The 26,490-nt window shown below is 47.1% G+C and overlaps 1 protein-coding gene across 3 annotated transcripts in view; it reads left to right on the top strand.

Moving 5' to 3' along the window:
* The window catches only part of GRK3 (G protein-coupled receptor kinase 3), a 127,922-nt gene extending 101,642 nt beyond the window's left edge, over window positions 1-26,280 (top strand). For 2 of the 3 annotated variants that reach the window (XM_035017243.1, XM_035017245.1), the window contains 8 exons: window positions 4,750-4,816; window positions 5,589-5,689; window positions 8,542-8,608; window positions 9,676-9,771; window positions 12,923-13,085; window positions 15,834-15,970; window positions 19,051-19,164; window positions 20,130-26,280. In XM_035017243.1, coding sequence (XP_034873134.1) covers window positions 4,750-4,816; window positions 5,589-5,689; window positions 8,542-8,608; window positions 9,676-9,771; window positions 12,923-13,085; window positions 15,834-15,970; window positions 19,051-19,164; window positions 20,130-20,291 — 907 coding nt within the window. In that variant the 3' untranslated portion in view covers window positions 20,292-26,280. Of the gene's footprint in view, window positions 1-4,749; window positions 4,817-5,588; window positions 5,690-8,541; window positions 8,609-9,675; window positions 9,772-12,922; window positions 13,086-15,833; window positions 15,971-19,050; window positions 19,165-19,291; window positions 19,380-20,129 lie in introns of all 3 variants that reach the window. The other variant, XM_035017244.1, reaches the window with a different exon arrangement.
* The last annotated feature ends 210 nt before the right edge of the window (window positions 26,281-26,490 follow it).

Here is a 26,490-nt window from a genome sequence, read left to right on the forward strand (position 1 = left end):
GAGCCGCCCGAGAGCCGCCCGAGAGCCGCGCGCGCGCTGCTGGGAGAAGTCAGCCGCCCCGCAAGCTGTGGGCAGGCCCCAAACTGTGTCCTATTTAAAGCGGCCGCACCGGGGCGCAGCGGCAGCCACACAGGGTCCGGGAGCGCCACGTGCCTCCCTCCGAGCGGAGATTATTACTGTCGGAGGGTTTCTTTAACAGTTTCCAAAATAGAAACGGAATCTTTGGTTCTGTTCACAAAGAATAATCAAGACTGCATTGGAAACAGATGTGCACCAAGATGTCGAACTTGGAAGCGCAGCCTTCGTCCGCGGCGCAGCCCAGAGCCGAATCGCTGAGAAGCGTTGCCGACTGTTGCCGAACGGAGTCGGCCGCGGAACAGCCGTGTATATACGGCGGGCTCCGTAGAGACAGGGTTCATGTGCTGGAGACGTTTTTGGCACCCCCGGCTCCAGCTCCACTCCGCCTTGCGAGCCTCCTCCGGTCTCATGAAGGACTTTCTACGTTTAGCACAGAGCGCTTCTGTCAGAACACAGCGGCCCTCCGCTGCACGGGCCAGGGCACAGCGCTTTCCTTCCGGCGGCAGTCGCAGCAAGTCCGCGGGGTCGAGAGCAGAGCGGGGTCCCCGCGGCACCGCGCACAGGAGCCAAACCAGCAGGCTCGTCCCCGCGCCGGCAGGTCTGCGCACAACCCCTTGGTGTGCGTTCAGAGACCGCGTGGGGCGGAGACGGCCGGGTCGGCGGAGACTGAAGTCTTACAAGATTTCATAAACTTTCATCCTTTTTCTCTCGAACCACGAACATGTGAATATCTCCGCGTCTTTTGCATCTGAGGATGATACAAGGAATGGTTTTTAAAATAATATCTTACAAATCAAACATACCATTTGTCGTTCTATCCGATTTGCTTTTTAAATGCAATCATTGTACATTTTTCTTTTTAAGAAACAGTTAGGGGGAACAGAACATTTCCAGTCAAAATCTAGTTTAAAGATTAGTGCATGTTTGCTTGGCACTCATTCACCTTGTTTTAGAGTTTATTTTTCAAATTACTGCTTTCAAGAGATGGAAGTTACTCTATTTCATTGCATGGCAAGAAGGACAATAAAGCATTAGAGTGCCCTCTCTTGTACAAAATGAACATTAAAATCTTTAAGATAATCAAGGCTCTGAAATGTAATAATCCCTTCCAAGAGATGATTCAGTGCATCCCTTCACTAATTCAGTAGGATGGTCAGAGTGGGAGCAGTAAGTAGTGCAAGGATGAGTTCTCTTTTCTGAATCACATTCATTTATGTGCTCAGTTCTCCAACCCACTTTATAGAGTATTTTGCCTGTGATGATGTTATATACGCCTTAGAAATTAAACTGTAGGATTCACCATTTTTTAGGCACGTCTTGCTGTAAGGAAACTCAGTCATGTACATATATCCCTTCTTTAATTTTCTTTTTTTTTTTTAACATTCAATATTTATTTATTTTATTTTTATTTTTTTTTAAATTTTATTCTTATGTTAATCTCCATACATTACATCATTAGTTTTAGATGAAGTGTTCCGGATTCATTGTTTGTGCACAACACCCAGTGCTCCATGCAGAACGTGCCCTCCTCAATACCCACCACCAGGCTAACCCATCCCCCCACCCCCCTCCCCTCTAGAACCCTCAGTTTGTTTTTCAGAGTCCATCGTCTCTCATGGTTCGTCTACCCCTCCGATTTCCCCCGCTTCATTCTTCCCCTCCCGCTACCTTCTTCTTCTTCTTTTTTTTTTTTCTTAACATATATTGCATTATTTGTTTCAGAGGTACAGATCTGAGATTCAACAGTCTTGCACAATTCACAGCGCTTACCAGAGCACACACCCTCCCCAGTGTCCATCATCCAGTCACCCCATCCCTCCCACCCCACCCCCCACTCCAACAACACTCAGTTTGTTTCCTGCGATTAAGAATTCCTCATATCAGTGAGATCATATGATACATGTCTTTCTCTGTTTGACTTATTTCACTCAACATGATACCCTCCAGTTCCATCCACGTTGTTGCAAATGGCAAGATCTCATTCCTTTTGATGGCTGCATAATATTCCATTGTATATATACACCACATCTTCTTTATCCATTCATCTGTCGATGGACATCTTGGCTCTTTCCACAGTTTGGCTATTGTGGACATTGCTGCTATAAACATCGGGGTGCACGTAGCCCTTCGGATCCCTACTTTTGTATCTTTGGGGTAAATACCCAGTAGTGCAATTGCTGGATCATATGGTAGCTCTATTTTCAACTTTTTGAGGAACCTCCATACAGTTTTCCAGAGTGGCTGCACCAGCTTGCATTCCCACCAACAGTGTAGGAGGGTTCCCCTTTCTCCGCATCCCCGCCAACATCTGTCGTTTCCTGACTTGTTAATTTTAGCCATTCTGACTGGTGTGAGGTGGTATCTCGTTGAGGTTTTGATTTGGATTTCCCTGATGCTGAGCAATATTGAGCACTTTTTCATGTGCCTGTTGGCCATTTGGATGTCTTCTTTGGAAAAATGTCTGTTCATGTCTTCTGCCCATTTCTTGATTGGATTCTTTGTTCTTTGGGTGTTGAGTTTGATGAGTTCTTTATAGATTTTGGATACTAGCCCTTTATCAGATATGTCATTTGCAAATATCTTTTCCCATTCTGTCGGTTGTCTTTTGGTTTTGTTGACTGTTTCCTTTGCTTTGCAAAAGCTTTTTATCTTGATAAAGTCCCAATAGTTCATTTTTGCCCTTGCTTCCCTTGCCTTTGGCGATGTTTCTAGGAAGAAGTTGCTTCGGCTGAGGTCAAAGAGGTTGCTGCCTGTGTTCTCCTTTAGGATTTTGATGGACTCCTGTCTCACATTGAGGTCTTTCAACCATTTGGAGTCTATTTTTGTGTGTGGTGTAAGGGAATGGTCCAGTTTCATTCTTCTGCATGTGGCTATCCAATTTTCCCAACACCATTTGTTGAAGAGACTGTCTTTGTTCCACTGGACATTCTTTCCTGTTTTGTCGAAGATGAGTTGACCATAGAGTTGAGGGTCCATTTCTGGGCTCTCTATTCTGTTCCATTGATCTATGTGTCTGTTTTTGTGCCAGTACCATACTGTCTTGATGATGACAGCTTTGTAATAGAGCTGGAAGTCCGGAATTGTGATGCCACCGGCTTTGCTTTTCTTTTTCAATATTCCTCTGGCTATGCGGGGTCTTTTCTGGTTCCATACAAATTTTAGGATTATTTGTTCCATTTCTTTGAAAAAGTGGATGGTATTTTGATGGGGATTGCATTGAATGTGTAGATTGCTCTAGGTAGCATTGACATCTTCACAATATTTGTTCTTCCAATCCATGAGCATGGAACGTTTTTCCATTTCTTTGTGTCTTCCTCAATTTCTTTCATGAGTATTTTATAGTTTTCTGAGTACAGATCCTTTGTCTCTTTGGTTAGATTTATTCCTAGGTATCTTATGGTTTTGGGTGCAATTGTAAATGGGATCGGCTCCTTAATTTCTCTTTCTTCTGTCTTGTTGTTGGTGCCCTTCTTTAATTTTCAAATTAAATAAGAACTAGGATTGGGCGCCTGGGTGGCTCAGTTGGTTAAGTGACTGCCTTCGGCTCAGGTCATGATCCTGGAGTCCCGGGATCGAGTCCCGCATCGGGCTCCCTGTTCAGCAGGGAGTCTGCTTCTCCCTCTGACCCTCCCCCCTCTCATGCTCTCTCTGTCTCATTCTCTCTCTCAAATAAATAAATAAAATCTTTAAAAAAAAAAAAAAAAAGACCAGGATTTTGTAATTGGCATGTTTACTAGTCTCTTTTAATAAGATTTCCTTTAAAAGCCAGCTTCTCCAGGGTTTTAACAACAGGGTTAAGAGTAGGAATAATTTGCTTATTAATTTCTCGAATGATTGCTGTATCACATACCTCCTGTACACCGCTGTGTTCTTGGCCGCGACCAGCATACACGGTGCCTGTCTGTTCCTTTTGTCATTTCTGTGAAGTAGGGGGCCTTGTGCCCATCGACAGATGAAGAAATCGAGACTGACGGTTTCCGTGACTGGCCTGCAGCCAGTAAACACCCCTGTCACAACCTTGAACCCAGGTCTGCTGACTCCTACATTTGGGGCTCTCCTTAAGTAAAACAGGAGAAAGCAGCTCTCAGAACTGGAGGGCCCCGAGGACACAGGGTTCATTTATGTCTGTTATCATCAAAGAAAAGTATCGCCTAGTTACCAGTGGGGGAGGCGTGTTCATCTTGGTTGTGTTTCGGTTGTAGTTGTTTTGTGTTTCGGTATGTTCTTTGGGTTGTTTAAGAAACTAATATCCATTTTTCTAAAAAAAAAAAAAAAGATGAAATTGTATGAAAGTCATTATCTGAAACACTAACATGACAAATGTTATATAAATGGCCTTCATTTTCATGACTACCGGCTGGCTGATTGTTTTATTTTTAAGGATATTTTAAAATATCACTAGGAATATATTTGCTGAAGCATATTTTCGTACCATGATTTCACTGACGTGAGGATCAGACAGTTCAAGTGAGCATAAACACCCCCCCCTTGAGACACTAACATACCCCAACACCAGCCTTTCTCTGGGCACGGTAAATGTTATGGCTTTTGTATTTCTATAGTTTTGGATGAACAGTAACAGGATACAGTAGAGTACTCAGATATGAGCCAGGGACATTGCACAAAGTGACCTGATACCACATTGTCATAGGATGCTGTTCATTTCCACAGGCACAGCCCTTTCAGACAGCACAAAACCAAAGACAAGCATGAGATAGACCGAATGACCCTCACCGTGGTAAGGAGATTGAAAACTCTGCTTTGGTGGGTTTTTTTTTTTTTTTTTTTTTTTTTTTAAGATTTTCTTTTCCTTTTTTTTTTTTTTTAGTAATCTCTACCCACAACATGGGACTCGAACCTACAACCCCAAGATCAAGAGTCACATGCCCCACTGACTTACCCAGCTAGCTAGGTGCCCCTAAAAACTCTGTTCTTATTTGCATTATAATTTTCACGTCTCATTCCATTAACAACCAGTGTAAAAATTTGCTTTCTTAAAAACAAATGAGTGGAGATACAGTTCCTAGAATTCCTAACTGGCAATTTAGTGGAAATAGATGCCAAGGCAGAAATCAAGGTTTGTCACCCCTCAGTAAGAAAGAGATCCAGAAAGTCAAAAACTAAAGTAAGGAGATTGAAGAAAAGGAAAAATCACTGAGGCGCAGAAGAGTGGGGAGACGTGTTTCTCCGGACCTGGCCCCAGGCTATGGATTGACGTTGAAAATGACTAGTTATCTGGGTTGCATGGCTGGCTCAGTCGGTGGAGCGTGTGACTTTTGATCTTATGGTTGTGAGTTCGAGCCCCACGTTGGGCAAAGAGATTACTTAAAAGAAAAAAAGAAAGTGACTAGTACAGTTTCACGTTTCTTTAGAGTAAATATTAATTCACAATGAATCTGCAGTTTTTAACACTGTCCTTTTCCAAGAAATGGCCTTTAGGTCTGGTTGGGCATCAGGGCCCTGTTTCCAGGAGGGCATCTTTGAAATCTTGTTGTTTTTTCCTCCCCCAGAACGTGGAACTCCCAGAGGCCTTCTCGCCGGAACTGCGGTCCCTCCTAGAAGGCCTGCTCCAGAGAGACGCCAGTAAGCGGCTCGGCTGCCACGGAGGCGGGTAGGCTGTTATTTTAGCTCTTGAGGATCATCACCCGGGGCACCTAACAACAGTTAGTTCCAGTACATCCCAAATCATTCCTAGCCCCTAAAAATCTCCCATTTTGACCCGAGGCGGGGGAGAAAAATCACATGGGAAATATGTGTGCTGTCCTTTGTGTTTCGTAATGAACGACTTGAAGGAGTCGCTAACTTTTTAACTTTAAAAATCGAGCATGTTGATGGTGGAAACGAATCCTGATACTTCACAGTTCATTTGGTGACGTTTTACTAATTAGGTTTGCAGTGATGGCAGTTCAATATCCTGATCAGGTTCTTACTGGTTTTCTCTCCCGTGTAACTGGTCGGCTACTGTCTTATACTTGCTTTCTATCTGCTAGATATCCAGAATGCCTTCCTGTAATCCTCAAACTTGACTGATATTTTGGCTGGATACAGAATTCTAAATCGATAATGATTTTCCCCCAGAACTTTGGGGATATATTGCTTTATTGTGTGCAATAAAGCTGGTCATGGAGCCCAGTTATCACTCCTCATGTCAGGTTCCGATAGTTCCTTGTACTGTGGAGGCTCATTTTCTTGAGCTTGGGGAATACTGTTATTTTTTTATTTGACAATCCCTCTCCTCCATTTCCTTGGTTAGCTCGTAGAACTCCTTTTAGGTGGCTGTCGGAATTTCTAGAATGGTCATCAATGCTTCTGACCTTGTGTATTCCCTGTATCTTCGCTTTGATTCTGTTCTACTTTCTGTGGGCTTAAATCTCTAGTCCTTCCTTTGATTGCTTTTTAAAATCTTTAGCAGGCTTAATTTCTTCAAAATAGAACCTTTCAGAGGTTCCCCCCACTCCATTAGAATAAACATGTAGCTGTAGGCATTTTGGGGTTGGATATGGAGGAAGACAGTATGGTGTGTGCGCGTGCGTGCGCGCATGCATGAAGAGTTCAGACTGTCTTCAGTGCATGTCTCCCCCCTCCCCCCTCCCACACCCCCCTCCACACACACGGCGTTGAGCCTGGAGCTCAGCACCTCTGTCCCCTGGCCAGTAGCTGTGCTATTTCCTGCCAGCAATCACGGCTCCTGTGTCCTTGCCCATCCTGTCTGCTGATGGTTCCCTGTCCCTCTTTGTGGTACATTTAGGTCGCCGTGTTCCTCTTCCATCATTTCAGCAATTGTTGGGAAGGAACAAATGCAAAACGCAAAGGGACACCCTTTGCTTTAGATTTCATTCATTCATTCAGTAAACACTTACTGAGCACTCCCTGAGTGTCAGCCACGGTCCTAACTGCTGGGGCCGAGGCAGTTACACACAGGTCGACACAGCCCTGCCGTCTTGGAGCTTATATTGGGTGGGGGTGAATGACATTATAGAAACGATCCAGTAAGTAAGATGACCTCAGACCGAGAGAAGAGCATGAATGAGATAAATAAGGCAGTGTTGTCGTTGAGACTCCAGCCTTGGGAGGAGAGAGGGGAAGGACTCCAGGCAGAGGGGTCAGTGAGGGTAGGGCTTTGAGGGGAAATTAAGCTTCCACGATGCAGAAGAGCAAGAAGGCTGGAGAGCCAGGAGAGGGAGGTCAAGAGCAGGTCAGAGAGGTGGTGGGCTCAGGCAGGTCCTGTAGGCCGTGTCCCTGGACTTTGCTGTAAGTGCAACAGGAGGCCTCTGGAGAGTCTTGGGGAGGGGTGTAGGGAGATGGTTTGAAAAGATGATGTGGGCATGGTATGGGGCAGGTGGGGCTGTGGGCTGTGTGGCTGGGGGGCAGGCTGGGGCAGGGGGGCAGTTAGGGCCATTCGGGGAGCAGGGTGGGGACCTGGACGGTGGCAGTGGTGGCGGGACATTTAGCATTCCCTCCATGATCAAAGACCCTGCCGCCCCCACTAGGAATCAGATCTCGGTGAGGGTTGGAGGCAGTAAGTCAGCCCCAGGACTTGCCGAGGGGTGGGCTGTGGAGTGTAGGGGTTAGTGGGGCATCGGGGGTGATCCGGCTCTTTGGCCTTAGACAACAAGGTGTGGGAGTAATGCAGCAGTTCTACAGACCTCTCGCCCCATCAAGTGGAGACTCCCAAGTAGGCGCTGGGTGGGTGGGCCTCCTGGCGTGCAGGACAAAGTCAGCACTTGGGACACAGATCTGAGAGCTTGTCTGCAGGTACGGGTCACTTAAAGGCCTGGCAGAGTGAGGTTACTGAAGGAGTGATAGCAGAGGAAGGGGGCCGAGAACCAGCCCTTGGGGCTCTGCTACAGGAGACAGGGCTGGGGGACCCAGGGCAGGCCTTGGTCCCTGGCAAGCACGGCGACCATGCGCTTTCCCTGGGTAGGCTTTCCTCCTGGTATACAGCCCCTTCTCTTCTGCATAAACTGAGCTTTAAGGGTGGTCTCCAGGAAAACTTGTTTCTTCAATTTATGAGGTTTGGCATACGCTATGTTCCTAGATTTCTAGTTTGCTTCTGAATTCATATTTGGTACTTCATATGCCTACCGTTTGATCTAACATGCCTCATAGACATTTGCTGAAAATCTCCTCAATGTGGAGATCTCTAGTTTGATTCTTATTTGAATTTGTTCTCTGGGCAACAGAATCCTGTGTATCTCTCTATCTGTGACAACTCCTAGGTTCTCTCAAACTGGAATATGCGTCCCCGATAAATTACCATATGGGATAATATTCCTAGCTTCCGCATACAATATTTCTAAACATCCAGTGTTTCCTGTGTTTCTTTGAAAGAAGCATATTTTACTTGCTTACTTAAAGAACTGAAAATGGTCGTTCCTCTGTGTTCTTACTAGGAGACAGTTTTTGGAAAATACTCCTTAGGTTTGCAAACGCACCCTTACCAACTTTGTGCCTCTTCCACAGGGCACAAGAAGTAAAGGAGCACATCTTTTTCAAAGGCATCGACTGGCAGCAAGTCTACTTACAGAAGGTACTCTGTCTGGAACCCCACACTGGGCACCACCACCTCTATGTTCCCTCTTGTCCCCCACTTCCTGGGTCCACTCCCCAGGGCCCCACCCTTAGCCCCGCCCCTGGCCCCGCCCCCCAGACGCCCCAGGCTGCAGTGTGAGTCGTCCTTGCTCTTCTACCCATGGGCTGCCATTGCTGCCAGCTCCCTCTGGGCTGACTTTTCTGTCTCCCTAGTTTAAAAGTTTTCAAAATATCTGCAGTGTACATTAATAAATATCGAAACGGAGTTGTTATCTAATTCAAATGTCCCTATAACTGAGATGTTTTTAGCTTTCACTCATCTTTTTGACTTCCTATCTCAATCAGTGACTGTATTTTCATAAAGATCTCCATAGAAATGTACGAGAAACATGGGTCACAAATCTACATATACTTTTTCTAACCCAGCACCATACAACTTAAGGATCAGTATGATTGGATAGCAACAGAATCCCTTCCCTTATTTTAAGATATTTTTTTATATTCCCATGAGTACAGGAAAACACCCCAAATTAAAGGGTTTTTTTAAATGTGGATCAGCCTTGGATTCGTTTTTGCATCATCTCCAGCAGTGGAGGGATGATGCTCTGTTAGTCCCGCCCGCTGTGAACCAGGGAGTGGGCTCCAGCTCCGTTGGCGTCGGCTGGGCACCTCTGTGGGTGTGGAGCGCTCCCTCTGGCCTCCCCGCACATTAAGGCTCCAGCAAGTGCAGTGTGGTGCCCTGTTGTCTGAGACGTGGTGTTTTCCTAAAGTTGAGCTGGCGGGATGTGCAGTCTTGAGACTTAATTATATTCAGTAATGCTTTAAGACCTTGGACGTGAATCTTTTTTTTTCCCCCTGAAGTTTCTCTAAAATCTGTGGTCGTCTTTTAGGGCTGTTCCAAGCCCAGGCTCATCTCTGAAAGATGTGCTGTGATGTGTAGGAGCTCGGCTGGAATGATCAGCATGCAGCACAGTGGTGCTCACAGTGTTCTCACTGTAGAGCCGTAGGTCGGGATGGGCCGTAAGGTGATCTGATAACTGAGGCATGCTTCTTTGGATCTTCCAGTACCCTCCACCGTTAATTCCTCCCCGGGGAGAAGTCAATGCTGCTGATGCCTTTGACATTGGCTCATTTGATGAAGAGGATACCAAGGGCATCAAGGTACACATGTGATGTTTGCCCTGGGTGTTTTGGAGGGTGGGGAGGCTTTTTATTGGCTGTCAAACTGAGTGATTGTCTTAGCATTGGCCTGCTGGTGGAATGTAACTTACCAGTCAATACCTATATATTGGAAGAATGTAGAATTCAAGGACCTAAATTAGAAACGATGAAAGCTTTCTGTGGACTAATCATTTTATGTTTGACAACCTGGGAAGTGGTCAGTTTCTTACGGATTTGGATATATTTGTGATTGGAATAGAACTTGAACTTAAATGAGGCAGAGAAGAAACAACTGTGACAGTGAACACACTTTGCCATGGGCCGAAGAGCCAGCCATCTTAATCCTTTTAAGTTTTCAGGCCTCTCTGTGTTAGGATGAAGAGAGCAAACAGCATGAGTCATTCTGCATTTGTCAATCAAAAGTGAAATAATCACTGTGGTTTTGTTTTTTTTTAATATAATTCTCTGCATTTTTCAAACTTTTGTTCATATCATTATGTTTCCCAGTAGACAAGGCATAATTACAGACAGTGAGTCATGAGGGAAAATCATCCTCCTCAGGCTGCTAAGTCAGAGTGTATCACTACATGCCGGGCTCACATCTGCCCCCACCTTCTCAGCGTCCCCCAGGACCTCCCGATCTTTTCTCAGCTGCCTCCTTATACCCTGGTGGTGTAAGCCCCCCCCCCACTTTTCCTGCCAAGCAGCTCCCCTCCAGAAGGCTGTGGCACTGTAAGCACACACCTGTGAGGAGCCATGGCCAGGGACACACAGACCTGGAACCAACGGGGCCTGGAGACAGAAGTGGTGGGCGAGCGGCTGGGGAGGAGGGAAGCTGCAGGAGACCCCACGAGAGGCCAGGCGCATTGGGACCCGAGGAATGGCAGCTGGTTGGAACTGGCAGTGTCAGGAAGGAGGGGCGCTCAGGGTGCTCCCAGGACCAGCTTCCCAGGAGGGGAAGCCGAGGCGAAGAGGAGGTGGAGGGGGCTGAGGTCACTCCTGTGGTCTGGCGTGGCTCTCCCAGGGGCCGCAGCGTGTCCGGTGCCGCGACGTGCGCGCTGCCAGGCATGGTCTGCAGCCTGGACAGACAGCACGCGGCAGGCGTGGAAGTACCTCTGTGCAGCCGTGCTCTGGGGAAAGATCATTCACAAAGTCGCTTAAAAGGATTACTGTTGTCACAATAGAATTTTGTCAGCAGAGGTACTACCGTCCACGAAAGGGTGCTAAAAATGAAGCGGCTGTGATGTGGGAGCCCACAGACATTTTTGATGTTAAAAAGAGATTTCTCATACTTTAAATTTTGTTAACCATAATCGCAGCTCTGGAGTCAGACAGACTGGGCTCAAATCTGCCCTTATTTGCTGAGTGACTTCGGGGAACCCCTCGCGCCTTGGTTTTGTCTCCTGTGACTGGTTTGGACGCCCAGATTTCTGTGAGGTAGAAGAGAGAGCTGCTTTAAGCCTCCTGGCATGTCATCCATGCTTCAGGTAGGAGGTTCTGTCAACGTGGTTTTCATTCTTCGTGACCAAGAGCTGAGGATGAGCACGCTCAGAACAAGAAGGGGCGTGTGGCCAGGGGCCCAGCGGGAAATGAGGAGCCTGGGACAGCCTTGTCCAGCTAGAGGGTCTGCATCTTAAGAAACCATGCATTCTTTACCTTTAAAAAAGCAGCCCAAATTATACACTGTTCTTTAAAAAACAAGAACAAAAACAACAAAAAAGTGCACCTCAGATAAGGACAGATTTTCTTCTTCGTTTTATTCACTTTTAACAACTTATGCTAAGTCCTAAAAAGTCAAGGCTCTCTGAAATTCTAGGAAGTAGAATGGTTTGTATACAAAGCAGAGTTGGCCCTTTCCGAGCAACAACTTTGGAAAGGAGTGTGTTTTTACTTTTGACAAAGCCTTCAGAATCCGTCCCGGATCACAGGGTGACCCTGTGGCCTGGTGCACTAGCAATCCCCCCACACACACACGCGCGCACACGCACACACACATGCACGCACACGCATACACACACACGCACACACATTCACGCATGGCTGGGCACGTGCCTCCAGCATTCATGCTCTGAGCCACTGAGGATTTCAGCTCTGGGCTCAGCCTGGGCTTCTGAAGGAAGCCAAAAGAGGAAAGGAAGGCTCTGAGAATCAAAGCGATCCTAAAATCAACACGTGATCATAACAGGTCACTAAGGGCAGTTGGAGAACCCTCCGTGTTTCATCAATTTGCTGAAGTCTTGGGCGCAAGTGCCTCTTCTTGCTCTTTTTCTTGCAAATAACTTGCCTGTTCTAATTATCTATCCAGTACTTCTCTCGCAGGCAAAGGAGCACGCAAATTAAGTTTCTAAAGAGTTCTGTGCTTTTGAATGACAGATGTGTTCCTTTCTTTCAGTGACATCATTCACCTTTCTGCATGTAGCTCGGTGGCATAAAATCATTCTCTTTGCTCATTTTCAGCGTGTGGCCTCTAAGCTCAGGGGGAGGAATGAAGGATTTTGAGTAGTAGTTTGGAAGACAAATGCTATCATTAAGTGTAATTTTTACCCCAGTGCCTCTTAAAGGAGAAGCTGCCTAAACCCCCCATGTCTCCTGAGCGCCGTGGTTGTGCATTTCATCACGCTGTTACCCTGGGTTCGTGGAAGGTTGGAAGGTTCATGGAATGAATGGAAAATTCAGCCTCCTCTCCCTTCTTCTCATCTCACTTTTCAGATGAATCGAGGGTGGTGAGAAAACCCTCCTACCTTCTCCCTTTTAATTGTTTCTCAAAGTACAGGATATAAGTTCCTACTTTTGCAAATAGAGTCTCCTCGCCATCCTTGACATTCTATTTTGTTGTCGGATCCTTTTGTACTTTAAATAAAGCCCTGTATGGGTTAGTTTTTCATTGGCGAAAAGGTAACGAAGATGGTATGAGAGGACGGGCTGCATCTTCCCTGACGTGGGACTGGACGTGAGGTGCTGTCCGCAGGCGCGTTGGCAGAGCCCGGCTGCATGGTTATCAGTAGCCGACGTTTGTGACAGTGACCGAGCTGTCTGAAGGGTTGTGTGCCGTTGTCCCGTTATCTTCCCGTGTACGGTTAGAGTACTTCTGAATCTGTTGCCTTGCTAAGTATGTTAAATCATAACTATCTTGATCTCTTAAAATAATAAGCTTCTTGATTGCGACCAAGATCTCTACAAGAACTTCCCCTTGCTGATCTCGGAGCGCTGGCAGCAGGAAGTGGCAGAAACAGTTTATGACGCAGTGAATGCGGACACGGATAAAATCGAGGCCAGAAAGAGAGCTAAAAATAAGCAACTTGGACACGAAGAAGGTAAAATAGCCAGCGTGTCTCAAAATATTTTCAATGCAATGAATTTTTTAAAAAATGTCTTGTAAAGCCGGGAAAGTATTTGGGTCATAAAGTACTTTCCAGGGGTGGCAGGGGGGATGCCCTAACTAGTGGTATGTGGCTTGGAAAAGCTCAGTGTAATATTTCAGTCTTCAGTCAACATGTAAATTAAGGTAGTCAGCAGCAGTGTGTCAGTGTGTCCTCTGACCTCGGAGCGTCTAGAGCCAGTTGGCAAGTGTCTTCCTTGAAGCCTGAATATTACCGTGCCAGGAGCAGGCCCGGCTTCACGGGCATGTGACCTGGGCCACCTCCTAGGGCACCCCACTGGGTTGAACGCTCGCTGTCACCGTCTTGACATTCTTAATCATGTTTGAACAAGGGGCCTGCATGTTCATTTTTCACTGGGCCTGGCAAAGTATATGGTAGTTGGCTCTGGTGAGGAACTTGGCATGCGTGTCCCTTGTCCAGAGCTATAAATGGATAGAATGACATTTATTTTACAAACAGCATTAAGGAATTGCCAGACCACATTTTTATTTACAACATGTGAGTGCCCTGTTGGGATTTCCAAAGTGGAGTGTGTAACATCCGGTGTTAAACCAGTCGGCCATTCTTGATTCACCCAATGTTGTCGCTCTCGATTTTCCTAAGATTTTAAAGGATCTTGGATATTTAAATGTACTGTGGTTGAGGACGATGCTATGATTCACTTTACGTCTAGGCAAAGACTTTTCTGAGGTCAACGTTATATGATAGGAGTGACCGACCAGAACCAGTTCCTTTGTGTGAATAAGTTACTTGAATGGGGGCAGCTTGATGCAGGCTGGTCGGTCGTGCCCATCATTTCTCATTTCCCAGTAGCGTTTATCACCTGCTCGGAAACGTGTGCCCGCGCCCAGGTGGCTTCCTCCTTATGTAAAAGCTGCCTGAGTACCCCAAGGGAACAGCGCGGCCCTGCAACTGTGCTCACCTCCACTCTGCAGGGAGAGGGGCTTCATTTCTTTCTTTCTTTTTTTTTTTTAAAGATTTTATTTTTTTTAATTTATTTGAGAGAGAGGATGAGAGGAGAGAGAGAGCACATAAGAGGGGGGAGGGTCAGAGGGAGAAGCAGACTCCCTGCCGAGCAGGGAGCCCGATGCGGGACTTGATCCCAGGACTCCAGGATCATGACCTGAGCCGAAGGCAGTCGCTTAACCAACTGAGCCACCCAGGCGCCCGAGGGGCTTCATTTCTAAGCTGTTCCTTAGACAGCGCATCCATTGACATCACTCTGGACTGTTGGCCGTAGCAAATTTTACACGAGAAATTACTTTTTTATGTCAATGGTAGCTTGCTTCGGGGAGGGTCATGATGTCACTAGAATCTTGACAAATTGGACCTAGAAAAAAATTAGTATACCTTAATGACCTTACCAAAGTGCATCCTTTTAATTAGAGCTGCAGTTAGAGCATCTAGCAAGTTAATGAATTTATCTTCATGTTTAAATGATTGATTTGGACATCACTGGGCTCTTGGTTGAAGATCTCAGGAGTCACCTTACAGAACAATACAGTCTAGGCTTAGGTCTCTGAGGTAAACCTGCAAGGCTTCTACCTTCCATATACTTAAGCCGTGCACAGACTTTTGCATTAAAATGACAGCTCTGGGGAGCCCACCCTATCACCTGTCCCCTCCCTCCTTGGTTCTTTTCCCTCCTGTATGCGGGACAGTGTGGGTATTGCTTATCTGTTTACCGTCTGGGTCTCCTATTAGAACATTAGCTCTCTGAGGGTGAGAGTTCTGTCTCTTGCCATGTAGCCCTGTGGAATCCAGAGCGCCCAGAACATGCCCAACACCAGGCATTCCCTGAATAGCTATTGAATGAATGAGGGGAGGAGTGAATGAATGATTTTTAGCCTGGTCTCCAAAGCCTTGAAAGAAAGAAAGCAGAGCCAGTCACTTAAAATTAACCTTTAAAAAAAAAAAAAAGAGATAGTACTTCACTCTAACAATATGATCAGGACTTAACATGAGTCCAAATTAGCTCAGTCTGTCTAGGTAACCGTATATTTGAGGGATAAATATAGCCTGAAGGAATAACCAGTTTTGAGCCTTTTGTTACCTCGGCTGCTTGGTAAGCCCCTTACTATTATCTATGGGATTGAGTGGAGAACCCCAGTCCCACATAAAGGCAAAGGTGCTTTGGGCATAGCCTGAATTGAATTCCTCTCTAATCTCCAATTCTTGTTATTACACATAATGAAAAAATAGTTTGGGAACAAGCCTGTGCCCTCTCTGAGCAATGAGGGAACATCACAAATGTATCCGAATATTGAGAAACAGCCATTCAGTATGTTAGCGGAGACCTGTTCTTTTGATCCGCAGCTCACCTGGGTCTCAAAACTGAGGTACGGATTTGCATAATGTCCTCCGTTCATTAGAAATTTGATTTTTCCAGGGCGCCTAGGTGGCTCAGTTGGTTAAGCGACTGCCTTTGGCTCAGGTCATGATCCTGGAGTCCCGGGATCCAGTCCCGCATCGGGTTCCCTGCTCGGCAGGGAGTCTGCTTCTCCCTCTGACCCTTTCACCTCTCATTCTCTCTCTCAAATAAATAAATAACATCTTTAAAAAAAAAAGAAATTTGATTTTTCCAAAGAATGTGTCATTCTTTTCTGTTCGTTTGTTTCTGAAAAGAACATAGACCATCTGTATCCGAGCCCATTTAATTTGCGGTTATTTTATATTGCTCAGATTACGCTCTGGGAAAGGACTGTATCATGCACGGGTACATGCTGAAGCTGGGGAACCCGTTCCTGACTCAATGGCAGCGTCGGTATTTTTACCTCTTTCCGAACAGACTTGAATGGAGAGGAGAGGGAGAGTCCCGGGTAAGTCCAGAGCGGCCCACCCAGCACAGACTTGCAGGGTTCTCAGTGTCACATGGCTCGTTCGGATGGCTGGCATGTCTTCTAAAATAGCCCGTTACACTCTGGGTATCTATTTAAACTCGTGCACATGAGATTTTGGTGTTCAAACTCTAACTTTTAAACTTAGAGTCAAAGAAGGATTCTGTAACGTCTGAAAATAGAATGTGAGGTCAAAACAGGTTTGAAGGAGGTCGGAGAGTAGTTGGGGAGATCAAAAGAGATAAAAACCCCAAAACCAAACAAACAAATCCAGGACATTGGAGTCGGACAGAGGCGATTGAATCCAGAGCTCAGAGAAGGGGGTCTGGCGTCCGTGACACAGCACAACAGTTGTGGGTCTGCCTCTGCTCAGTCGCCCCTTCACGTGCTTCCCCCGCCCCCGGTCAGGCTCAAATGAAATGAGCTAAGTGATGCTGGGCCCAGAGCCGAGGTCACCAGACACTTCCTTTGGTCTCTGTTTTGTTGGAAAAGTTTAAGTGACGTCCATAGCATGGGCAGGAAGATACCACTGCCCCCTCAGGTCCTCTCTTGAGGGCCAGTGTTCGTGAACAAGGTAAGAAGACATCTTGAATCCACACTGTCCCTCGAAGCCAGGCAGGTGGCCTTTATTCAGCACCTGCTGTGTGGGGAGTGGAGGGCTCGTGCAGAGGTGGCCATCCAAGCAGAAGGCATACTTCTGCTCCTGGGGAGGGAATGGCTAGTCCTCTGGGGCCAAGGAAGCAGGGCAGTGGGTCCTGAATGTCAAAAACATAGTTGATGTCTTGGATGTGTCAGAATACTGCCCATCCATTGTCCGGTGGTGAGAAGTGTAGAATAACCTCTAATCTGGTTTGTTCGATGTTGGAATGTGTTTTTTAAATCCCCGTTGGTAAAGGGGTGCCTGGGTGGCTCAGTCGGTTAAGGGTCCAACTCCTGGTTTCGGCTCGAGGTCATGATCTCAGGGTCGTGGGATCGAGCCCCATGTCGGGCTTCACACTCAGTGCGGAGTCTCCTGTCCCCTCCGCTCCTCCTCCCCCCACTTGCATGCTCTCTCTCTCTCAAATAAGTAAATAAAATCCTTGAAAATAAATAAATAAAAATAATAAATCCCCGTTGGTAAATTGCTATCTAATTATAGTGATTGCCACTGCACAGCACGTTCCTTTCAGATAAGTCAGACTGTTCACCGCTGCTGGTGCCGTGGGGCTCATTTCCTCAGACTAATGCATCTAGGCTCTGAATTGCTATTAGTGAGTCTCTTTGGGGGTCCTGAGTTGTAACTCAGGTGCTGGTGTTGTATAATATAATGTGTAATGTTCTATCATATATATTGTATTTTATAAATATATGAACTCAACACACAAATTGTAATCCATATATATTATTATTATTATAGAATATATAATATTTCCAGATAATAAGTGTCCCTGGGCATATTACGCATTTACGGTTGACCCTTACACAACTCGGGGGTCAGGGGTGTCGGCCCCTCCTGCAGTCGAAAACCTATGTGTAACTTTTGACTCCCCGCAAAAACTTGACTGCTGATAGCCTACTGTTGACCAGAAGGCTGACTGATAAGCAGCGGGTTAACACAGAATTTGCACGTGACATGACTTAAATACTGTATTCTTACAATAGGGTAAGCTAGAGAAAAGAAAATGTTATTAAGAAAATCACAAGGAAGAGGGGTGCCTGGTTGGCTCAGTCGTTAAGCGTCTGCCTTCTGCTCAGGTCACGATCCCAGGGTCCTGGGGTCGAGCCCCACACGACGCTCCCTGCTCCACGGGGGGCCTGCTTCTCCCTCTCCCACCCCCGCTGCTTGTGTTCCCTCTTTTGCTATATTTCTCTCTGTCAAATAAATAAATAAAATCTTTAAAAAAAAGAAAAAAGAAAATCACAAGGAGAAGAGAAAATACATTTACCGAACTGTACTGTATTTACGGGGAAAAAAATCCCTATAGAAGTGGACCCACACAGTTCAAACCCATGTTGTCCCAGGGCCAATTTTAGTCTGCCGTCTACTGGACAGTCACCATGGTGTGCGTTGAAAGGAAGTTATCTAGCTTTTCAGGATATTTGAAAACTTAAAATCTTCCCTTTTTTTGAACATTGGATACAGTAAGGTAGCTTTTTTTTTTTTTTAAGATTTTATTTATTTATTTGACAGCGAGAACACAAGCAGAGGGAGTGGGAGAGGGAGAAGCAGGCTCCCTGCTGAGCAAGGAGCCCGATGCGGGGCTCGATCCCAGGACCCTGGGATCGTGACCTGAGCCGAAGGCAGACGCCCAACGACTGAGCCACCCAGGTGCCCCGGTAGCTTGGTTTTAAAAGTCAGCATTCGATGTTCTGTTTGAGAGCGGCCTAGTGTATATGGATGGATGGATTCATAGGTATAAATCAGGAAACAGAAAAATGAGCATTTATGATGGTGGTGTTTTTCATTTAGGAGTCCTGGAGTATTTATCCAAAAAGACATAAAATGGCAAGGTACTCACGACACCATAACGTTCACCGCAAGCAGTCGTGTTCTAGACCTGGCGTGACCATCTTTTAAGGATGTTGCCTGTATTTATAGCATCCTTTTGATATCATTCTTTCAAAATATCCTTAGCTCACCGGCCAATATTGCCAGACCCTTCCCGAGCTGCCATGTCAGGAGCTCAGCTGCACACCATCGGCTCATGTGCGTCGCACAGCACTTCAGTGTTTCCTCCCAGCTCAGTCGATAGCACTCAGGGGAGCGTGCGACACGGAAGGGACGCGTGCGAGTCACAGCCGTTCCCACATGGATCCTGTGTCGAGGGAACAGCCATGCTGCTGTCTTACAGAGACAGTGTCTGTCCTTTGCCATTTCCTTCGAGATGCCGTCATTTGAATTCTGTGCATGTCCCTTCCTAGCCATTCCCCTCTCTTCTAGAACATCATCAGAGAAAGGGAAAGGCTGATTTTTTTTTTTTAACTTTTCCTAAGCTGATAGTTTTCCAGATTATTTATTACTTTAACTTAGGAAATCGGGAGATAATGTGAAGTAATGTGTCTTTTTTTTTTTTTATGGCTAGCAAAATTTACTGACAATGGAACAGATTCTGTCTGTGGAAGAAACTCATATTAAAGACAAAAAGTGCATTTTGTTGAGGATAAAAGGAGGGAAGCAATTTGTCTTGCAGTGTGAGGTGAGTTTTTCAGGTTTTTAAAACACTTTTTCCCCGTAAGCGAAAGTTCAAGCAACTGTGTGCGTCTCCCGCGAACACAGCTGCCTGGGTATGGAGCAGCTTCTTGAATCCGTGCTTTGTCGCTTAGGTAGCAGGAAAGCCCCGGGGCACAAGGGTCTCAGCAAATTAACCGTTACTGTTATAGGAACAAACGTCAGAAAATGACAGGAGAGGAGGTACGTGGAATAATCTGACTGCCCTATCTGGGAACTCTGATCAGTGTTCAGTAGGGGTCTGTTAGCTGGTCTCCCAGTTCTTCTCTTTCAGCATGTTCAAGGTTGGGGCTTGCATGTCTAAATAAACACACGATACCAAAGTGACTTCTCTCAAGGGACATGCCATCTTTCTGTCTCCAAAGTTCTATTATAGCCCAAATTTAATGCCTCTGGGGTACTGGGGTGTGTGTGTGTATGTGTCCATGTGGGTGGGGGTGTGTGTGTAGGGTGTGGGTACGTATGGGATGTGTGTGTGTCCATGTGGGTGGGGGTTTGTGTAAGGGTGTGGGTGTGCACGTGGGTGGGGGGGAGTGTGTGTGGGTGTGTGTGCGCATGTGCACGAGAGCATATTTAGAGAGACAGACCAGTAGTAGGTAACCGAGGTGTGTGTTTAATAAGCATCCCTCCACTGCACACGTGACGCGCTCGCTCATCAGCCAGAACTCCTCCTTAGGCATAACTGTATAGACTTGAGCTGTTTTAGAAGTCAGAAATCGGAGGTGATCTCTGAACGAATCAGTGCTTCTCAGGGTGGGGCTCAGGGGGTCCCCTGAAGGGCCTGCCAGCCTGGCCCTGCTCCCCGCATGGCCCACAGTTCAGCCGAGCGCTGCGCGCCGGAAAGCGGTGTGGCGCGGTCATTCCCAGAGGCACCACATCTGCTGGCCAGTTGTGCGTGCCCGTTGCAACTTCTCCCTTTGTGTGTCCGTGCAGAGCGACCCCGAGTTTGTGCAGTGGAAGAAGGAGCTGACCGAGACATTTACGGAGGCTCAGCGACTCCTGCGCCGTGCCCCCAAGTTCCTCAACAAGTCCCGGTCCAGCGTGGTTGAGCTCTCGAAGCCTCCCCTCTGTCACAGGAACAGCAACGGCCTCTGACGCCCGGGACAGGAGGGTCCTGGGGAGACGGGGCCTCGAGGAAGCCCATACCGGGGGTTTTCCGCCCTTGAGTGGGAGTCTTTTGGAGAAGTCCGGGGGTCAGAGGTTCGGTCCTCTTGTCCCTGGGGCCCTTCCACGGCTGGGAGGACCCAGGACGCCGAGGTGCTCCTAATAGGAGCTGTGACCATGGTCCGGCCCAGGCCGGCCTCCCTCCCCTTCTGAGTGCCTCCTGCACATGACATCTGTCCACTCTCAAACTACTGAAGAAAGAAACGGAAGTTCTTTCCCTTTCTTACACACTTGTTTGGGTAGATGTGAACCTAGAACTTGAAATGATTCCTCCTTATCACTTCAGTTTGTATGTCTGATATCAAACATATCTTAGACTTGCCAAGATGGAGTGCAGCCCTCTGTGGCGGCAGGTGCCGGATGGCCCGAGCGCTGCCTTGTGTCCTCTGCTGGGCTCACACATGTCCGCTCTGCACTCCTGGGGGACGGGAGGTCAGCACGCGTTTCCTCCGTGCACTGCAGCACCGACCGACTTCTTGATGCCCCACGTGGCGAGCTGAAGATGCTTTCTGAGAAGCTTGCCCTTGGGCCCCCGCCGAGTGTGCGGCACCACCCAGGTACCCGCCTGCCTCCGACGGAACAGAGGGAGCGTGCCCTCAGAGGACTTGGGAGTCGCCCATGACTGACGGCGTTCAACAGTGGACCATTGGAAGGCTTCACAGGGATTCCGAAGGACAGGCAGCAGGGTTTTAACTTTCAGGGCAACAGGGATTTTCAAAAATCTTCAAATAAACAAATCGCACTTTCACGTGTCTGGGTGCGCACGGACGCTTGGGGGTGAGTCTGTCTTGGGCTCCAACAATAAGCAGTTATAGGACAGGGTCATTCTGGTTCCTTCTGCCTGCCCTCGGGACACATATCCGTAACGGATGTGTAAAGGAAGGAAAGAATTGCTCTGTTTCACGTTGTAGTATAATTTAAAATGAATTTTACTGACAAAAGAATGCTGAAGAATGAATGTGTTGAAATGAGTTAACTGTGTTTGTTGACTTCCGTGTCATCCTTCACCCGTCATTAGTGAGTGGTACTTGGCCCCGGGTGGGTCATCCCACTCTGTGACAGCAGTGGGGCGGGAAGGCCTGTTGCCTAATCCCGGGGGCTTCTCTTCTCCCCACGGTTCTCCCACGATGCGTTCTGTGCCCTTTTCATGCCCCAAATAAATGCTGGGCTATGCTGGGCTATATGAACCAGTGTGTTTCCCAGTGAAGTCCTGTCACCAGACTGAAAATAATAACAATAATTTTTAAAGTCCACATATTTGTCTTATTCTTAGTGCAATCTTGTTGTGTGTTTCTAAGTTAACTACTAACAATATAAATAGCATCATCATCATCTGCATCCTCCCCTCGATATTTTTACTGATTCCAGATTTCCATGCACTGTGTTCATTGGGAAAGTGAGTACTTCTTAATGAAATTATATTTTGAGAGTTTGGAAGATGATTACTGAGAGTTTTTTATTTCATAGGGGTCACTTTGGAGAAGAAAAGAAATGTGGAGGTCCACTATCCATCTCAACTACCGGTTGGGGTTTAAATCAGTGCGCATGTTCTACTCTGCTCTTTCCAGTAGGGGAGGACGGAGGCACTCTTTACATGCCTTCCCTTTTAAGCCAGGAATGGTGTGTTCACTTCTGTTTTTTTTTTTAAAAAAACCACTAGCAGCAGAAAGATAGCTGTTCCTCCTAAAGGGTGAGCTGCCTCGCGGGTGTGGTTAATGACCACTGTCACTGCTGTCCTCAGCCCCATCGCAGGCTCCCATCGCTGAGCATTTACAGGTCGGAAATTGCTGTGCCCCAAGCCTCTGCCGGACAGAGCCAAGACCCTCCTGTTGAGAAGGACGCAGACTCCTTCAGGGTCTGAGCTTAGCCTCTCCCATTTCCCACCCAGGGCATTAGCCACGCCAACCCGCAGCTCTTTGAAAGATACCATCTTTGGAGTAGAACCAGAGGTTAATCTGTCCTTTAGAAAGGAAACAGGAATTGGGAAATACCCTGAGAGCACTTTTGTCCCAAGCCTAATTTCAAGCGCTGGGGTCTCGTCTGGCGAGTCTGCTACCTGCACTTGTCCCCGAAGCCATCTGATAGGGCCAGCGTCTCCGCGGCCACATGGAAGACGCCTCCGGGACCCTTCTGTGCCAGCACCTCGTGCCTGCAAGGCCAAAGAAGGCCACTGTGCTAGAGATCTGTTGCAGAAAGTTTTAAGGGTGTCACCTCGTTCCTAGATGGTTGACCCTTCAACGTGTAGACCGTGAGAAAGGACAAAATTCAGCACACGTTTTCTCACTCGAAGAAGATAAAGTTGATATTATTTTCATAAAGTTATAATGTCTTGACTTCATAAATCAAGGGAATTAATAAAGCAAAGTCTAAAAATAAAGATGACTTTCAGCTGCCCTACAACGTATGTGGAAGAAATGTAAAACTTCAGCCAATCCAAGGTTATTTTTCTAAGTGAAAATATTCTCTCCGGTGCATTTGCCCTTTCATGGCACTGGGAGTCGGGCTTTTTCCCTTCTGCATCGTGTTTAAGTATGATTTTTCAGCAAAACTTATAGAAACCAGCTGTTTTACTGCTCATGCACATGTTGCGCTTCTCATGCCTCTGATTGGCCAATCCACAAACATGACAGTTTCAGAATTTGTGTGGAAATAGAGGGGCCAGATGTGGAGGAAAGCAAGCGTCCCGCTCAGGAAAGCCCGCAACAACAACACACAACCATCTGTTTAAAGCAAGACCTAGCTTGACGTGCGATTTGAAATATGCCATATGGATACCAGAAACAATTGTTTTAAGGCCCTCACTGGCCATTACAGAACATCCTTTACCCATCGACAGCGAGCTTTAACTCCATGAAAAAGATCAAAGGGTGGTCTTTTCTCTGATGATCTGAAAAATTTCACTCGGAATTTGTAGTTGGGCCAATTCGATACAGCATCTGACTTGTCGATGGAATTGATTTTTCACATCAAGAAGAAAAGACAGATTCTCGAAGTCGGACCCTTTTTCACATGAGGTAGATCTATGAAAGGTACTTTGAAATGTGCTGGGATAAGAGAAGACTGATTCTGTAGGACTTAATCATACGTGATTTTTTTTTTTCTCGGTGATTTTGTTCAGGGAAGTGCTTCTGGGTCATTCGGAGACACCTGATGAATTACCTCCTCGGCACGCCTGAGGACTGACGTTTGTGCCCAGAGAGGAGATGGGCTTCACTGGAGTCTGGGACAGGTGGTGGCTGGGGGGCCGTGGGCTGTAGGGCAGGTGGAGTGGGTGTCTCCCAGGCAAGAACAGTGGTAGAAATGTGGCAAAGGAAGGAAGGCCTTAACTTGAGAGTAAAAAAAAAAAAAAATCACTCCCTTTACACCATGCACCAAGGAAATGACTGAGTTAGGGTTGGTTGATTCTTTCCCTCCTTACAACAGGAGTTGAATAGTAATGATTGTGAGACATGGTCACTTTATTTTCAATTATGGAGCCACTGGACTTAGGAATAGGCCATCAGCTGTCCATCACGGCCCTGCACGCCCTCCAGCAGCACCCTCCAGGAAGGCGCCCGGCACCCAGAGCTAACCCCCCATCTGTGCGCGCCTCGCAGCCACTGGGAGGGCCAGGCGTGGGGGCTGGGTGGCCGCCTGCAGGGCCCTGTGTCTGCCACAGACCTTTGTCACACGTCCACTGGAACCACAAGAAGGCTCCCCAGAATAGCAACACCCGGCTTGCTGTTTAATCCATGCCCACTTCCAGAGTGAGCTTTAATAGTTGAAATTTCGAAAATGTTTTTCCCTAAAGATCTAACATGATTTTCCCTCCCATGAAAGGTTGACTCTAGAGATCTGAATTCATCAATTACTTAAATTCATACGAATATGAATTTTTTTTTCTTTTGACCCAGGCCACATTTTAAAAAGAATTCTTTTCCTGTTGAACTAATGAAAGCCGAACTCTGGAATAATACGATTCCCTCACATTGTAATGGGCTTGAGATTTCTTTCACCCTCAAAAGACTAACAGACCTGGTCTTTTATTGCCAAGGGACAGGGATGCCCTCCCTGTGGTGCCGGATGCCTGGCCACTCACGGACGCGGCCGGGGGAGCATTGATCGGTAAATGCAGCACCCCAAATGTTAAATTACCTTTACTGAAACACACACATACTCACTCCAGAAAATGAGTTAACAGTACACGCATTTCATGAAAAACTTAAGAAACAAAAGCTGTTTTAAAGTTTCAGCAACTCACATTCTTACAGTAAACTCTCTTAATACCACAATCTCAAAATTATCTCTGAAAACTGGTAACTCTGCTTCCATATTTTATTCTGTCTACTATAAAACGTCTTTCATGTAAGGGTAGGGAATGGAGAACTATTTCTAACCGTGCACTCATAATTACAAAAGGACTTGAAATTTAATTCCCTGTGTCTCAGTTGATTATGTCCCATGATGTATATATTATATGTGGTTTATAAGCTAAACACTGGCCATTTTTTAAGTTCTGTTGTGAAATTGTATTTTTCTATGTTTTAACTAATTACAATAGATTTGGCTTCTTCTGAGTAACGTAAAGATTGCTGAACTACATATAAATATATATCTATATTAAAAAACAGAGTTCTATTTTAGCACAAAAGCGTTTTATATTATTTATTGAATCCTTAATGTTTGTTTTCGTCAGAAACATTCCTTCTTTCTGCTCCTTTTTATTTGTATAGTTTGTTATTTAAAGAAACGGCAGCCCTTTCTGTGCTTCATAAAATGAAGTGGAAATAACGCGCACAGCCATGTGGGGCGAACAGCCCCCCTTCACTGCCATGGACCGTTTGCAACAAAAGCTCATCCTCGGGTCTGTGCCGAGAGGCGTGTGTGCTTCCTGGGGACGGCTGACAGGACACCTGTCATGAAATACTGCTTCCATCTACCTCTTCAGAAGGCCTCCTGCTTGTTGACAGGTACCCCCAAATGCTTGCTCCCAGACTGGCTGCATTCTAAAAGAATCTCAGTAACACATTTCGGTGGGATTCCCTCTTGATGTCAGTTTTAAAGCCGCGGTCCCGACTAAGCCAACGGGGCAGGTGGACATCCCTCTGGATCGTTCTCCCCCTGGAGCCGAGGGCCGCCCGCAGAGCATCATTTCCTACTCCGATTGTGCCAAATCCCCGCACTCCGTCTCGCCATCGCCCCGAGATTCGGCTGTTGCGCCTGAGGTATCGAGCACTAAATGGGAGGTCGGTCCTCGGCGCTGCTTACAGGGGGCCAGCCGTGTTTAAAAACCCCGCGTCCAGGCGGAGGGCCTTTGAACGTGACTTCCCGGCGCCCCCACCGCATCGCTGTTGCAAAGTGGTTTGGAAGGTGGGGTCCTGAAGGCAAATGCTCTCGTGCGTGATTAAACCTTTGCCAGGTCTTAACTTCCGAGCGGCCGGACCCTGAAGTACTCCCGTGAACTGGATTGCCCAGGCCCCGGGAGAGGGGCTCCCTCCGCACGCTGACATTTCTCTCTGCCTGTCTTCCTCGCGGGGGAGCCGTCGGTGTGGCCTCGTCTTCGCTCCGCTCTTGGCCAAGCATCACGCCCTTAGAGAAAGAAATCGTTTTCTGTTGTGCGTTGCCCAACAGGGTGAAGCGGGTGAACTAGATACTGTGGATCTAGACACTACTCAGAAATGGTCACTTGCTTTGATCTCGCTTCACATCGATGTGCCGGTGGGGCTGTGCCGCCCTCTCCCACTATCCGCTCACTAGTGCGCGTTTGAAGCCCTCGCCCACGCGAGTCGCTGCTCCACGCCCGCGATCACCCGCCCCGTGCGGGCCCGAGCTGTCATTTGGCATCACCGTCTTACACAGCGACTTTGGAGCAGTGAGGCTGGCTTCCTGTGTTGAGAAATTGCCTATATAAAAACCTCAATAAAAAGCCTCTGTACAAAGATTCCTACTTCGTGTGCTGTCCTCCCCGCCCCCCGCCCCGCGCCGATGAATTTCTTTATCAAGCTGCTAAGCATCAGGAAGTGACGCCTTTTAAAGAATCCCGGCTTGGGGCGCCTGGGTGGCTCAGTCGGTTGAGCGACTGCCTTCGGCTCAGGTCATGGTCCTGGAGTCCCTGGGTCGAGTCCCGCATCGGGCTCCCTGCTCGGCGGGG

Source organism: Mirounga leonina, unplaced genomic scaffold (genome assembly GCF_011800145.1).
Source record: "Mirounga leonina isolate KUSES-001 unplaced genomic scaffold, KU_Mleo_1.0 Mir_171, whole genome shotgun sequence".
Classification (NCBI taxonomy): Eukaryota; Metazoa; Chordata; class Mammalia; order Carnivora; family Phocidae; genus Mirounga; species Mirounga leonina.